At 51.8% G+C, this 15,318-nt stretch overlaps 1 protein-coding gene and 1 long non-coding RNA gene across 2 annotated transcripts; one reads left to right on the top strand and one right to left on the bottom strand.

Moving 5' to 3' along the window:
• Nucleotides 1-472: 472 nt before the first annotated feature.
• Nucleotides 473-14,658, top strand: SV2A (synaptic vesicle glycoprotein 2A). The gene is made up of 13 exons (XM_069573870.1): nucleotides 473-573; nucleotides 4,225-5,190; nucleotides 6,728-6,908; nucleotides 7,699-7,850; nucleotides 7,965-8,098; nucleotides 8,640-8,729; nucleotides 8,952-9,062; nucleotides 9,229-9,317; nucleotides 9,973-10,137; nucleotides 10,352-10,485; nucleotides 11,342-11,548; nucleotides 12,151-12,310; nucleotides 12,780-14,658. Exons 2-13 carry the CDS (start codon nucleotides 4,569-4,571, stop codon nucleotides 12,961-12,963), a joined length of 2,229 nt encoding a protein of 742 aa, XP_069429971.1. The 5' UTR covers nucleotides 473-573; nucleotides 4,225-4,568; the 3' UTR covers nucleotides 12,964-14,658.
• LOC138432544 (uncharacterized) lies at nucleotides 744-2,112 on the bottom strand. Its single transcript, XR_011253896.1, has 2 exons — nucleotides 2,003-2,112; nucleotides 744-1,549 (listed from the first exon to the last, which is right to left on the bottom strand). It is a non-coding gene; the product is annotated as an uncharacterized lncRNA (long non-coding RNA).
• Nucleotides 14,659-15,318: the final 660 nt, after the last annotated feature.

The following is a 15,318-nucleotide window of genomic DNA, read 5'->3' as shown; positions in this document are numbered from 1 at the left end:
ATTCTTGCTTCCTGTGAAACAGCCAGGTAAACTTGGAGTGTGAGCAGTCCAGATTTGGGAGTTTGGCTAGGAACAGTGAGGAAGGGAAAGGGAGGCGATTTGAAGGCAGAGCGAGTCCCTAACATTTGTGGGTCTTGCCATTCTGGGACTGAGGCTCTGAGGAAGGGGCTGCCTCGTTCACCATCTCCCTTTCTGTCTTCCCACTTGCCTTCTCGACATCAGTATTACTTTCCTTAGATCCTTTAGTCTTTAACTAGGAGGGGCTGGTGTCATCTCCAGCTGCCCCTGTGACAGCCCCTCCAGCTCCCTCACCGCCTCTCCCCAGCCCCGAGTTCCTCCCCATCCTCTTTTTTCTTCCACCCCCCACCCCCCAACAATGGTCTCTCCCGATGCTCACTGGTGCGGGGGGGCGGGGGAGGGCGGGGGGAGGGCGGAGGCGGGGCTGGAGCCCGTGGGGGGGCAGGTCTGCATTGCTGCTTCCCTTGGTACCCAGAGCAGACGCCGCTGCCGCCTGCCCCACCGCCGGGACCCCCGCCCTCACCCGGACTCCCTTATCTGGGGGACCCAGCCCAGGTGAGACCCCTCTCTCAGTTTCTCAGCTCCACCCCGCCCCCGGGCAGAAGCATCCTCGCCTTGTCTTGCAGCCATTTTATCTTCCGATGCTTTGCTTGTGGGGAGGGTGACCGTCCCTCATCGGGGGTGACGGGATTGCTGGTGGTTTGAATGGACATTTATGGCGGTTGCTGTGTTGATCAGAGAAGGAAATATATATATTTATACATATATATATGTGTGGAGGAGGGGTGTTTTTCTCTACCTTAACCAAGCTCATACTACTCTCCTCAGATGTTAACGGGGGTGGGGGCTTGTAAGGTGGAATAGGGTTCCCTCAAACTCCAATTCCCAACTCATCTTGCACCCCCTCCACCTCTCCCCCTCGCCCCGCGTGATAGATGACCTTGGCTGGGGCGGGAGAATATATGCTGCCTCAGTCTGTGCACCTGGACTTGGGTTGCGGGTCGGGGGGGGGGGGGAGTGGTTGGGTTTGTGGGGTGTGTGTGGGGGGAGGGGGTTGGTGGAGGAAGGGCAGATGAAGGAGGGAAGAAAGGGAATGGTGAACGGAAATGTTGGGTAGATAGAGGTGGTGAACAACCAGGCTTGGGGGTATGGTTGGGGGTGGGGCTGGAAGCAGGCAGTCGCTCCGGGGTCGGGTCGGGGGAAGGGGTGTTGAGTGCTGATGGGCACTAGTCCAGCAGCAGAATCAAGGGTGAGGGGAGGCGCTCGGAGAATGGGTTCAGTCAGTTCTAGGGGCTCCGCTCTTATACCAGAGTAGGGCAGGATGGGGAGGGTCGCCGCGGATGCTGGCAGGGGCGGTCTCTATGCCTGCGCTCCTGAAGATCTCCCCTTGCATTCTGGTCCCTGCCTCTCCGAATTCCTCCTTGGACATTCTCAGCTGACACCTTGATCTTTTCCCCATCAGAACTGTGGAGACTCCATCTTCCAAACCGTAGGGTAGTATGTAGGCAGGAGTGGTGCAGCCTTGGCTGTCCTGGGGTGGGGATCGAGGCTCAGTTACCCAGCAGAGGTGGGGAGGGGTGCTCCAGCACCTCTCTCCCCTGCAACCATGAATGTTTTGATAAGTGATTGCTTCTTAACGACCTTGTCACCTGGGCTAGGGTGGGTTGGGAAATCCAGGTGGCTTCCAAAGTCAGGGGCTTTGATGGAGGTGAGGGGTTCTGGACCTTCCCACCCCACAACCAATCTTGGGCTGACTGAGTTATCCTGAGAGGAAGCCTTTGCTCAGAGTCTCCTGCCTCCCCCCATCCTCTGCAGAAAATCTCTCGGGCATGTTTTCCCATCAGGTGAAGCCAACCGACCTTAAAGAGCCCTGTAACCCTGAATCTTGTCTCCTTTAACCTCTACGTCTCTGAGTCTGTCTCCCTCCCACAAGCTTAGCCACCCTGTGCTGCTTTGGGGGCTAAAAATAGCACCACTTTCTCACCAGCTTGAAGAATTTGTCTTCTTTCTCTCCCTCCTGAGCTCCTGGGCTTGTTGGCCCTGGGGGAGCTGGCTGCTGAGCCATCACATCCTGCTGTGGCTCCGGGGCCCTCTGTGCCCTTCCGGTTCCTCTCAGGGGTGGAGAGTGTAAACAAACACCGAGCGTGGCTCCTGCTGGGCCCATCTGCCTGTGCCAGGGTTTGGGGGGAGAGCCTAACAGGGAAGGAAAGGTGAGGCAAGCAAATTGCATGCCAAAAGGGGATTCCACTGTTCCCTCTCTCCAATGGGGGATGGTTTGGGCCTTGAACCACAAGGAAAGAAGGTGACATAGGGGTCACTGGTTCTGGTCATCGTGGTCCACTGCTCACATCTGACCTGAGGGGGTAGGGCTCTGCTTTGCCAGTGCTTCTTTCTAAACTACATAGCATTACTTACTCCTTCTGCCTGGGCCACTGTGTGTGTGTGTGTGTAAGTGTGTGTGTGTGTAAGTGTGTGTGTGTGTGTGTGTAAGTGTATGTGTGACATTTAATGAAGGCATATTTTTAGGGGAATGATCTCTGATCAGAATCTAGTCCTGCTTCCTCTGCTTCTATAAAGGAAGAGGGGCTTCTCCCATGCTTGCCTCTGGAGGATGTCTTTTGTGGGGGAGGGGAGGTCCAAGCCCCCTTCATTCTATATGAGCTCCTACGCAATGCGGTATTTATGGACTCCCTTTTCCTTGACTCTTGGAGGAGGAGCAGAAAGGATTAAGGGGGATTAGAAAGGGAGGCCATGGAGGAAGGAGGTACAACCATAGACCTTAGATGCCCATGTTGGAAATGTATGTGTTTGATTTTCCACCCCTACCCCCACCGGTGAAAGGGGGCCCATTTATGACATCCTGAAGGAAGGTGGCAAGCCAGTCGTTACCTCTATTTTAGATTTTGGTCTGCCCCTTTTTCCCCATGACCTCAGATTCCAGGTCTCCCTTTTTGTGAGTCTTCCATTGTTTGTCTGGAGCAGACAGTATGGGTCCAGCTGCTGGCATTTGTTTGAACACAGAGGGGTTTTGGGCTTCTGTATTGGGAGGTTACAACAGCATCCAAATGTGACCCCCCCCCCCGCTTTGCCCTTGCTGCTTCTTTCACAGTTTTCAATCTAGTAGGAAGGAAAGAAACTAATAGAAGGTCTGCCGTGAGATTAAATTATCACATCCACCTGGAGAAATAGAGATTATTATCCCCAGTTTAAATATAAGGACTCTGAGGTTTAGAGATGTTCAGGAACCTGCTCAAGATCAGTTAGTAAATGGCAGAGCTGGAATTTCAACTTATGTCACCTGATTGTCGTGCGCTGTGCACTGAACCAGCTCTCTCCTTGCCAGTATCCCTTTCTGCCATTCACGCTAAAGAGCATCCACAGGTGGCTTTCGTTCTAACGTCTTGTGAGGGAGTGGAGGTCATCTTACCACCTTACTATCACCACAAAGAGTAATAACTAATATTTATTCATCAGTTGTTATGTGCCAGGCATTATGGTAAAGAGCTTATACTCATTATGTCATTTAATCCTTACTTCCCCCTCTTTAATGAGAGGGAACTAAGGCTTTGAGGATCAGAGACATGCTCATGGTCACTTAGTAAGCTGTTGAAGCAGGAAGTCAAATCTAAGTCTGTCTGATTCTGGAAGCTGAGCTTTCACCCACTGAGCTATGTTGGGAGAAGACTCTTCTTTGTGAAGCCTACAAACATGGAATCTGAGGAAGGACCATAAAGCCCCATATTCAGATGCCATCAGTGGTCTGAAGGCAACAGGTTGAAGGATTCAGTTGTCCTTCTATACGTTCCCCACAAGCTCTGCTCCCAGTAAGAAACCCAGACCAGACTAGAGAAGGGAGTTTTGGTTTCTCCATTTCCTGTTTTATCTTTGGCAGGTGGGTGGTAAAGCAAACGGTCTATTCTTGAAGTGGGGCCAGGGATCAGGAGATGGGCTCTGGGTAGGTGATCGTGACTTTGGAGCAAATCCCATGGGTCTAGTCTCCAAGGTCAAAGTAAGAGACGTATACTGAATGGCCCATAGCAGGCCCAGACAGTCATCCTTTTTTCCTGAGTTGGGTTTGAGGCCAGCAGGCCATCTCTGTAACACAAGGCCCAAGTGGGGCTCTGGGTCGGCAGGAGTGCTATATTGGCCTTCTTCAGTGTCTTAGGCCTCACAACCTCCTTTTTTCTCCCTCTTATCTTTTTCTAGATCTCCAGAGGCTCCTGGAAGAGAAGTAGCAGCCTTTTCTGAGTTATCCTGGCTCCCCAGCTTAGCCTCCCCAACCTGGCTCCCCCTCCCCTTCCGGTCCCCCCTCTCCCCTTCTTCCTTCCCAATGCACCCAACTGAACTGGGTGTAGGCCAAAGTTCTTCCCTCCCTTCCCCTCCTAGACACTTACTGGCCAGATCCTATATTCTATTCTGTGCCCAGAGTTACTCAAACACATTTAATCTAAGTAACTCCGGGAAGTGGTCTTTCTGACTCCAAGAGCCCTTGTGCAAAATCAGAATAAAGAAGGGGGGAAGATTCGGTGAAGTAGTCCCCAAGCCCCATCATGGAAGAGGGCTTCAGAGACCGGGCAGCTTTCATCCGTGGGGCCAAAGACATTGCCAAGGAAGTCAAGAAGCATGCAGCCAAGAAGGTGGTGAAGGGCCTGGACAGAGTCCAGGACGAATATTCCCGGAGATCGTACTCCCGCTTTGAGGAGGAGGACGATGATGACGACTTCCCCGCCCCTGCTGATGGCTATTACCGCGGGGAAGGGGCCCAGGATGAGGAGGAAGGCGGCGCATCTAGCGATGCTACCGAGGGCCACGACGAGGATGATGAGATCTACGAGGGGGAATATCAGGGCATCCCCCGGGCAGAGTCTGGGGGCAAAGGCGAGCGGATGGCAGATGGGGCGCCCCTGGCTGGAGTGAGGGGGGGCTTGGGTGATGGGGAGGGTCCCCCGGGGGGTCGGGGAGAAGCACAGCGGCGGAAAGAACGGGAAGAACTAGCCCAGCAGTATGAAGCCATCCTACGGGAGTGCGGCCACGGCCGCTTCCAGTGGACACTCTATTTCGTACTTGGTCTGGCACTGATGGCCGATGGCGTTGAGGTCTTCGTGGTGGGCTTCGTGCTGCCCAGTGCTGAGAAAGACATGTGCCTGTCTGACTCCAACAAAGGCATGCTGGGTAAGATACGTTTCGCTCCAGCCCCATCCCGCCCCAAATTCTGGAAAACAGTTCTCTGTGCCTGAGAACTGCTCCTGACCTTACCACTGCATTCCTGAGGATCCTGGTCCCAAGATATCCCCAGGAGAGCTCAGGGCTCCTCTGTCATGCTCTCCACCTCCACTCCCCCAACCCTGACACCCTCCTCTAGAGGCTGGGTCAGGGTGAGGTTGCCTGTGCAAGAGAAAAGGCACATGGGCTGGGGCTTGGGCCTGTAGTTGTGGGGTGGTCTGCTTAGTTCTGTAGGAGACTGCTGTGGTGGGATGGACCCCCATTTAATGTTTCTTCAAAGCCTTTCCTCTTGTTACCCTGATTATTTCCCCTTTTGGGGGGAACAAGAAGGCAGTATCCAAACTCCTTGATTTAAATGCAGAGAGTCAGTTTGGGGTGGTGGGGGGCTGGGAAGAATCCAGCCAGAGAAGCTGGTCACACTTGCTCTCAGTTAGCATTGGGAATGTTCAGGGGCCAGCGAGTGGTCTTTAATGGCCCTTCCTGATGGAGATCCCAAGGGAGGAAATCCCCTAGAAGGGGATCCCTCAGAAGGGATCAGGTCTTGCTCTGTCACCAAGTTGCCACGAGATCCTGGGCAGTTTCCTTCTCCCTCGGGCTGGACTTGGGCCTGGGTAAAATGCAGAGTTTGGAGTAGATAACTTTTAAGACCAATTCCAACTCTGATTTTATGAAGGAAGAAAGGAACAGGGGAGTTTTGGGACCAGAAGTATTGGAACTGGAAGGAATAAAAAATGGATTTATATGTGGGCTTCCATGGTGGCTCTAAAAGAATCTGCCTGTAATGCAGGAAACTGGGGTTTGATCCCTGGGTCGGGAAGTTACCCTGGAGAAGGAAATGGCAACCCACTCTGGTATTCTTTCCTGGAAAATTCCAGGGACAGAAGAGCCTGTGGGCTACAGTCCATGGGGTCACAAAGAATTGGACACAACTGAGCGATTTTCACTTTCACTTTTGTGTGTGTGTATGATTTCCTGGGAGGATTGAAGGAATGGAGCCTCTTTCCCAGGGAACATGAGAGACACCTCTTGCTGCTTGGAGGGCATCAAGTTAGAGAGGCTAGAGGGGATCCTGGGAAGGTCTGGGGAATGTAGGCAGATCCATTTCTCATTCCAGGCAAGCTAGAGATGGGGGTATTGTGTATGCATGTGTGTGTGTGTGTGTGTGTGTGTGTGTGTGTGTGTGTGTGAGACAGCAAGAGAGTGAGAGCGAGCAAGAAGGAATGAGAGGGAAAGAAAGGAGAAGTCTAGGGCTGGCTCATGTCTGCATCTCTGCCTTTGACCCTCCAGGCTGCAGAGATGACCTTCCATCTTTGCTCATGTAATGCATCCTCTCACTTGATCTCATCTCTGGGTAGACTTAGCTCCTACAAGTCCTTCAGATCTTCTGTCCATGCTGCTGCAGTTTCAGCTCATTTAAATGTCTGGTGAGTGGGAGAACCTTAGTGTGTCTGCTCATACCCCCTCTGCCTCTGTTCTCCTCCTTCAGGCCTCATTGTCTACCTGGGCATGATGGTGGGAGCCTTCCTCTGGGGAGGGCTGGCTGATCGGCTGGGTCGAAGACAGTGTCTGCTCATCTCACTCTCAGTCAACAGTGTCTTCGCCTTTTTCTCATCTTTCGTCCAGGGTTATGGCACTTTCCTTTTCTGCCGTCTCCTTTCTGGGGTCGGGTGAGTGTTCCCCTCGTGAGCCCCTGAAAGGCAGGGCTGCACCTTGGTTGCTGTTATACTTCTAGGGCCCTGCATAGTGGCAGGCACACCAGCTATACCTCAAATATGTGTGAGCTGAATGAATGAAATCCTCTCCCTTCAGGCCAGTTTCTCCCTGTCCAGGACCTGTCTACTGTCTGTCCAGACTGCCATTCCATATCTGGTTCACTCCTGAGTCCTCCACCCTACCTTTTAGTCCCATTCTGAGCCTGGTTCCCTCAAGAGACCCAGTGGGGCTCAACTTCACTCCTGGTTGGTTATCTGTGGTTATCCCTTTCTCAGAGCATAAATATTTCCTGCATTCAACAACAAACCTTGTTCATACCCACACCTGCCAGAACTCTGCAGCCCTGAGCCACCCAACTTCTGCACGTCCTCTGCCACCTGCATGTCCCCTCCGCATTGTCTGCCAGCTCTCTTCTGGCCTGCTTCCTCAGATTCCTCTTGCTCTTCTCCCTTTGGGGATTTCTCCTCTTTTCTGTGAGTATCGGCTCTCCCTTCCAACTCTGTAGTCATCTTCAAGATTCAATGTTTGTTCCTTCCTATTCCCTGAGACCTGCCTGCCTGTCTCCTAGGGTCCCAAGGATGGGTGCCTGATGGCTGGTGGTGAGGGAGCTTATAGGGCATGGTGATGAGGAGTTTCTCTTTAAAAGGTTCAGAAGATGAAAGGGACTTGGGAATCCAGAGCGCTAGGGTATGGGATCAGGAATATAGCCATTTTCCAACGCTGAATTCTTGCAATGCCCTCCAGGATCGGAGGGTCCATCCCCATCGTCTTCTCCTATTTCTCGGAGTTTCTGGCACAGGAGAAACGTGGGGAGCATTTGAGCTGGCTCTGCATGTTTTGGATGATCGGTGGAGTGTACGCAGCTGCTATGGCCTGGGCCATCATCCCTCACTATGGTGAGCAGCCCCCAGAACATGTACCCGAGACTCTCTCTCCTCTCCTGTGCTCCCTATGGTAGGACTCTACAGTCTCTGGCCTCTCTGCTGACGCTGTGACTCTGTCCTTGCCAGGGTGGAGCTTTCAGATGGGGTCTGCTTACCAGTTCCACAGCTGGAGGGTCTTTGTCCTCGTCTGCGCTTTCCCTTCTGTGTTTGCCATTGGGGCTCTGACCACACAGCCTGAAAGCCCCCGTTTCTTCCTGGAGGTGAATGGGGCTGGGGCTGGGCTCGGGGGAGGGCAGCAGGGGCTCCTGCAGTCAAACACCCACCATGGGCTGGGTCTGGGCCACGTGGCAGCCTTCCTTTCCCAGGGTCCAAGGTCTGGGGGGCCTTGATCTTACTTCCTTTGTCTTAGAATGTATTTCCAGAGGAGTTCTGTGGGTGTTAAAACCAGAGGACCTGCTTCACCATGGGTGGCTTAGGGTTTTGCAAGCAGGGGTCCTGACCCTGGCCCTCCTACAGCCCACCCTCCCCCTACTTCTTCCTGACCCAGCAGGGTGAGGATGCTCCTGCTCTGCCTACATACTCGCCCATCACCTTCATTTCCCTCGTTTTCAGTTTCTCTCTCCATTGTGCCGAGGGGTCCTGACTCTTGCCCAAGCCAGGTTACCTCTGGCTGTGCTCCCCCTTGGGCTCTTTGGGAGTGGTTGGTGGTTGTGCCCCTAGGTCAGGTTGAGAGAGGGGGATCTGTAGCCCCGGGTCAGGGAGGGGCTGACCCGGATGTGGGGATTGTTTCTGTGGCTCTAGAATGGGAAGCATGATGAGGCCTGGATGGTACTGAAGCAGGTCCATGACACCAACATGCGAGCCAAGGGGCATCCTGAGCGAGTCTTCTCGGTAAGCCACAGTCCTCCCCTCAGACCTCCGAGTGCCCACACCTGGCCCCTCCCTGGACTTCTCACCCCCACCTTCCTAGGCCACACTGAGATCTCAGTGGGATCTCTCAGGGTATCACGTCTCCCTCCCATTTCCCACTCGCTACCACAGGAGAAATTGGGGTACTTGGAAGGGCTGGAAAGTACAGACTAAGTGACTGCTCACTCCTTATTTTGACCCCAGGTAACCCACATTAAGACAATTCATCAGGAGGATGAGTTGATTGAGATCCAGTCCGACACGGGGGCTTGGTACCAGCGCTGGGGGGTCCGGGCCTTGAGCCTGGGAGGGCAGGTAATGGGGGCGGGGATGGTGGAGAAGTGGAGAGGAGGGCAGGGCTGGAGCTTGGGCGTGGGGGTGATTGTGAACTGGAGGGAGCTGATAGGGCAGAAAACCTGGGATCTGGAGGTGCTAGAACTACTGGCTGGCAGCCTCTGTATGACTGTCCTATTCCGCCTAGGTCTGGGGGAATTTCCTCTCTTGTTTTGGTCCAGAATACCGCCGCATCACTCTGATGATGATGGGTGTGTGGTTCACCATGTCATTCAGGTGAGGAGCTGGGTGGGCTGGGTTGGAAGTGCTGGATGTGATGGTCTGTGGGTTGGGAGAGAGGTGGAGAAAATGGAAATGAAGGGGATGAATAATGAGGGAAGGTGCTGTTTGGATCCCCTCTGATAGTCCACCCGGCTCCTCTACCTCACTTCTTAATCCAACAAACTTATATTATAGGCAGAACAGTATTAAGCTTCTATTCTGTGCCAGGTACTCTGCTGGGATGGAATAGATGTGGTCTCAGTCCTCATGGAGTTTACATCTTGGTCTAGGAGCTAGACAAACTAGCTGCAATGAGGAGTGCCATGGTGGGGGATGTGCACTGGGAACAGGCTTCCCAGCCCAGATTGCTGGTAGGCTGGAGAGGGGATGTAAGTCCTAAAGGATGAATAGGAGTTAGGCTGAGGGTGGGATGGGGAGACTGTTTTAAATAGGAGGTAGAGCAAATGCCTGGGAGGTAAGAAGTAATAGGCAGGAGGGTTAGAAGAACCTGAAATCCCTCAGAACCACAGCAGCTGGTGAAAGATGAGATGAGATGAGGCTGGGGAGGTGAGCACGGTCCTAACATGGGCTGACTCCTCTGTTTCTTTCTCCTTCTGGACTGTGTGGTTCTAATCCATGAGCCCTGATTCCATTGCCCTTGACGCTTCAGCTACTATGGCCTGACTGTCTGGTTTCCCGACATGATCCGCCATCTCCAAGCGGTGGACTATGCAGCCCGCACCAAAGTGTTTCCTGGGGAACGTGTGGAGCATGTAACTTTTAACTTCACCTTGGAGAATCAGATCCACCGAGGGGGACAGTACTTCAATGACAAGTATGTGGGGATCTTTGAGCTTCACCCCTTCCATCCCTCCTACCCTTTGCCTTTTTTGTGAGTCTGGGGGTTCAGAGACAAGGTGTTTGGGGGCAAAGACCCGTGGTTCTTCTGAATCCTGCAGCTTCCTGTCTTACTTCACTGTTACTTCATGAGTGTTGGAGGAGGGTGTAAGAATGAGGGGAAGGTGGCTTTCATCATCCTGGCTTTACAGGTTCATTGGGCTACGTCTGAAGTCAGTGTCCTTTGAGGACTCCCTGTTTGAGGAGTGTTATTTCGAGGATGTCACATCCAGCAACACATTTTTCCGCAACTGCACGTTCATCAACACCGTGTTCTATAACACTGGTAAGGTGGGAAGGCTAGAGGCTGACAGACCAAAGGATTGGGCGGACCCTGAGCTGGAGAAAGGGAACCTTCTTCATTCTCTAACTCAGGGTTCTCAAGCTGAGCTCTTCAGAGCCTTGGAGGTGATAGGGGGGTCTGTTAGTTACTACCAGCAATTACAACAATCTAATGGTAATTGATCATTTTTCTGTAGTTAAGTAGAATGTCTGACAAAAACATTGTTTGTTTGCTTTTGGCTAGAATTGAAGCAACTCAATATTGTGATATTAATGCACTTTTGAAGAGGGCAAAATCATTCAAAAGAGCAGCCTTGGGAAAAAAAAAAAAACCAATAAAAGGGATATTTGGTGGAGAAAAGGGAGTCAGGGCCTTAATCCCTTTCTTTAACAGGGATTCTCAAACTAAATGCACATGAAATGCTGGTTTTGTGAGCTAGACTGAGGTTTCCCACCTCTAAATGGAGTGCTGAGTTTTCCTATCTTGCAGGGAAAAAAAAAATGGATAGGATTCTTTTTAATATTTGCTCAGTAATTTGTCCTAAACTTCTGGCTCTGCTACTGCTTATAGTTAGCTAGAGCAGACAAAAAGAATGAATAAGAAAGTAGTAGACATCATTAGGAGAAAACATAGAAACAGCCAAGTGCATTGTTTCATTTGGTAAACTATGGTCATTTTATGACATAAAAGGATCCTAGCTCCTACGGTGATGTTATCTGATGTTTTACCATAGTGTCCTGACTGATTCTGAGAGCCCCGCCTGCTAAACCCCTCAAAGGCAGAGCCCTGAGCATAAGCAATAGCAGCCTCCCTCTCACATGTGCCATGATTGTCTGCCTCTCTTGGCCTTCGCCCCCAGACCTGTTTGAGTACAAGTTTGTGAACAGCCGTCTGGTGAATAGCACATTCCTGCACAACAAGGAGGGCTGCCCCCTGGACGTGACGGGGACGGGTGAAGGCGCCTACATGGTGTATTTTGTCAGCTTCTTGGGGACACTGGCTGTGCTTCCTGGGAACATTGTGTCTGCTCTGCTCATGGACAAGATTGGCAGGCTCCGAATGCTTGGTAAGAGGGAGAGGCTGGGTGGTGGTGTGTCAGAACTGACTAGGAGGCCGGGGGGAGGGCATGGCCGTCACTGGGCTTCTAACCTTAGTCTGTGGAAAGTTTAGCCAGAGAAGGGTCTGTCTCTTATGTCTTCTGGTTGGAGGGAGTGGGGGGAGGTGGGGGCTGCATGACCAGGTGGGGTCTGGTGAGGAAGCTCCTCTGGGGATAGGAGGTGGGCAGAATAGCAAGTCTAGGATACAGGCTTTGGGGTCTTGGGTTTTGAATCTCAGCTCCACTGCCTTCTTAGGTAAGTTACTCACCTCTGTGAAGCCAGCTGTCTCATCTGCAACATGGCAGTGATGACAGTACCTCTTAGGAGGCTGACTTATTAGTCATGTGTGTAAACCATCCAGCTGTCTGGTGCATAGCTTGCACCAAGGAATGGTTGGTACTGATACTGTTAATAAAAAGACAATGTAAGTGAGGTTGGAGATGAGGGAGAAAACTTCCTTTTGGGTACGCTGGCAAAGAAAGTGTCTCATCCTGGTCGAAGGGACAGAGTGGGCTGTGGGTGGCTTCCATCACGGCCACACTCACACTGCTTTCTTCCTCCCTGGCTCCAGCTGGCTCCAGCGTGATGTCCTGTGTCTCCTGCTTCTTCCTGTCTTTTGGGAACAGTGAGTCTGCCATGATCGCTCTGCTCTGCCTTTTCGGGGGGGTCAGCATCGCATCCTGGAACGCGCTGGACGTGTTGACTGTTGAACTCTACCCCTCGGACAAGAGGTAACAGGCGTGTGGTAGGGGCAGGGCAGCAGGTTTAGGGCTCAGAGGGCAGGACAGAAATGGGGTGAGGAAGGGGGCTGATGGGGAAAGGCATCTCTAGGGGTAAAAGGGCACATATTCCCCTTGAGTTTCTCTTCTAAAAGCTGGTAGCAAAAAAAAAAAAAAAAAAAAAAAGAAAAAAAAAAAGCTGGTAGCATTTTTTTTTAAGCTAGTAGCTTTTATATTCACTCCTTGAAGTCTTAACTATTAACCTAATTTTTTGGTGTCCCTTCCCCCTTGTCTCCCAATTTATCTGTATTCCCTGGTGTGCACCCCTTCTCTCTAATTGCTCCATTCTTCCTCTCCCTCTTGGACACTGCCGGCCCTCTCCACCTGCCCCTCTTCCCCCACAAATCCTCCCATGACCCTTCCTTTGTCTCCCTCTCTGGCCCCTCCATCCTGTTTGCTGTGCTGGGGGACTCCTGAACAGGACCACAGCCTTCGGCTTCCTGAATGCCCTGTGTAAGCTGGCAGCTGTGCTGGGGATCAGCATCTTCACGTCATTTGTGGGAATCACCAAGGCTGCCCCCATCCTCTTTGCCTCTGCTGCCCTTGCCCTCGGGAGTTCTCTGGCCCTGAAGCTGCCCGAGACTCGGGGGCAGGTGCTGCAGTGAGGGAATCTCTGGGGGTTTGCGGGTGGCAGGCACACTGTGAGACCAACAATTTCCTCTTCCCGTTCCCTGCCCTGCCATCCTGGCTGCCAGAGCCCTCGTTCCCCGCCTCCTGTTTAGTGTCTTAGCCATGTATGCGTGAGTGTGTGTGTATGTATGTGTGTGCATGTGTGGGACCCCGTGGGCAGGGACTACAGGGAAGGCTCCTCCATCCCAGATTTGGGGTGCAGCTCTATTTCCCACCTCCTACCACCCCTGACTTTGCACAAGAGAAGGCTTGGCCCCACCCTTCTCCCCCAGTGTTAGTGAGAGGCCCTTGCTCTTCCCAGCTCCTGGGGCTTTAGAACAGGCTTCCTGCCTTCCCCCTTATTCCCTCTGCCTGGGCTCTGGCAAAACCACAAGCAGGTGGTTATGCCAAGGGCTAGGGCTTGATGTAGAACATGGACCAAAAGAACTTAGAGTTGGAAGGGCCTAGAGTGCCCTCTCATGCCTCTTGTTGGATGCTGGGGAAGTAGCAATAAACCTCAGCCCCCTGGCCTCCAGTTCCCCCTCAATTTGGGCTACAAGAAGCCTGAATTTTTTGAAATTAGCTTTCTGATTCTTATTTATTTATATATTAAGTTCTGAGGCAGCTCAGCAGGACTGTGTATGTGTGAATGCTTGTGTACACTTATGTATGTGTGTGTGTGTATGCTGTGGGGTGGGGGTGTCATTATACTGTCCTAAAATACAAGCCAAGGGTAATTTCAGTGGACACACACACAAGTACCTGACCCCCACAGTACCTCCCCTAATCTTGTTTCTGAGCCTGGCCTGGGTGGCAGGAGCCTCGGCAGGCTGGGAGAAGAGTCTCACAGTCTAGGGACAGCCAAGGGCACCTGACAAGGTTCATCCCTCCCCGTCTCTCAAGAAGCACAGGCCTCCTCTGGAGTGAGAGGCTCTCCCCACTACACAGCACAGATAGGAAGAGCACAGCTGCCCTCCCACCTCGACTGTCCCCCCAGGCAGAGCAGCAGGGGAGGGGAAGAAACCAGTATGTGGTCAAACCAGCAGATCCAAAGCACAAGGCGCTGGGGCGGGGCAGGCACCGGGCTTTCCCAGCAACTCCTGCAAAGTGGGAAGAGTTTCAGCAGTAAGCCAGGGACCCCTAATGCAGGGACCAGAAGCCTCAGTTTCCCCATCTCACCCTCTCCATCGGATAGCCCATGTAGGTTAAGCTGCCCCTGCCCCCCGCCCCCGCCCCATGTGGTTGCTTTCTTGGGTGCCCCCGTCCTCCACCCCCAACACTGTAGCTGTGATGTGTTGTAGTTTTTAGCTGTTTGTAAATGTTAAAAAGTTAAAAGGAAAAAGTGAAAACAAAAAAAGAAAATCCAAATTCAGCCTCCTCCTGCTGCGTCTGGTGCCCCTACCCTATGGTCACTCCCATTTTGTAAAAGTGAACCAGGTGGTGACTGTTTAACTCTCTGATGTCTGTGCTCAAAGAACTGCCTTCTCCAGTGCCCAGTGTATGAGTGTGCGCCCTCTCTCTTCACCCTTCACTTGCTGGACGCAGCCCTCTCCCCTGCACCTCCCTGGAGGGACCCATCCATCTCCCCTTACTCTCCTGGGGAACCCTAAATCCAACTCTGTTGATGTAAAAAAATTAAATGAAAAATACTGATGAAAAATAAAAAGGAAACAAATCCTTAAAACCTAAAATGGCTATGTCTACTTCTTCGCCTCTACCTACATCCAACTTTGTTCTGCCTCCTGAGGCAGAAGATGGTGAGCTGGAAAAACTCCTTTCTCCAAACTGAAGGCCAGAGTGACATGATGCATTTACTTCCTGAGTTGGCCTCTATGCTGACCTTCCCACTTTTATAGATAGAGGGCCCTCATAGTCTCCTAGTTTTGAAAACTTGGGGTAATGTCCTACAACTTAATAGCAAAAAATGGGCTAAAGACTTGAGTAGCCATTTTTCCAAACACATAAGATGACCAATAGGTACTGTTCAGTCGTGTCTGACTTCTTTGCAACCCCGCACAGTGCAACATGCCAGGCGTCCTTCATTATCGCCCAGTTTGCTCAAACTCATGTCCATTGAGTTGATACCATCCACCCCTCTCATCCTCTGTTGCCCTCTTCTCCTGCCCTCCATCTTTCCCAGCAACAGGGTCTTTTCCAGTGAGTCAGCTTTTCACATCAGGTGGCCAGTAATATATATGTATATAAAAAATGCTCAATGTCACTAATCATCAGGGAAGTGCAATCAAAACCTTAATGAAATACCACCTCATACCTGTCAGGATAGATATTTCATATATATATATATATATATATAATATATATATTATATATATTTTATAAATATATATAAA

This window comes from Ovis canadensis, chromosome 1 (assembly GCF_042477335.2).
Source record: "Ovis canadensis isolate MfBH-ARS-UI-01 breed Bighorn chromosome 1, ARS-UI_OviCan_v2, whole genome shotgun sequence".
NCBI lineage: Eukaryota > Metazoa > Chordata > Mammalia > Artiodactyla > Bovidae > Ovis > Ovis canadensis.
The sequence above is the reverse complement of the archived record's forward strand: the minus strand, read 5'-3'. Positions and strand labels throughout refer to the sequence as shown.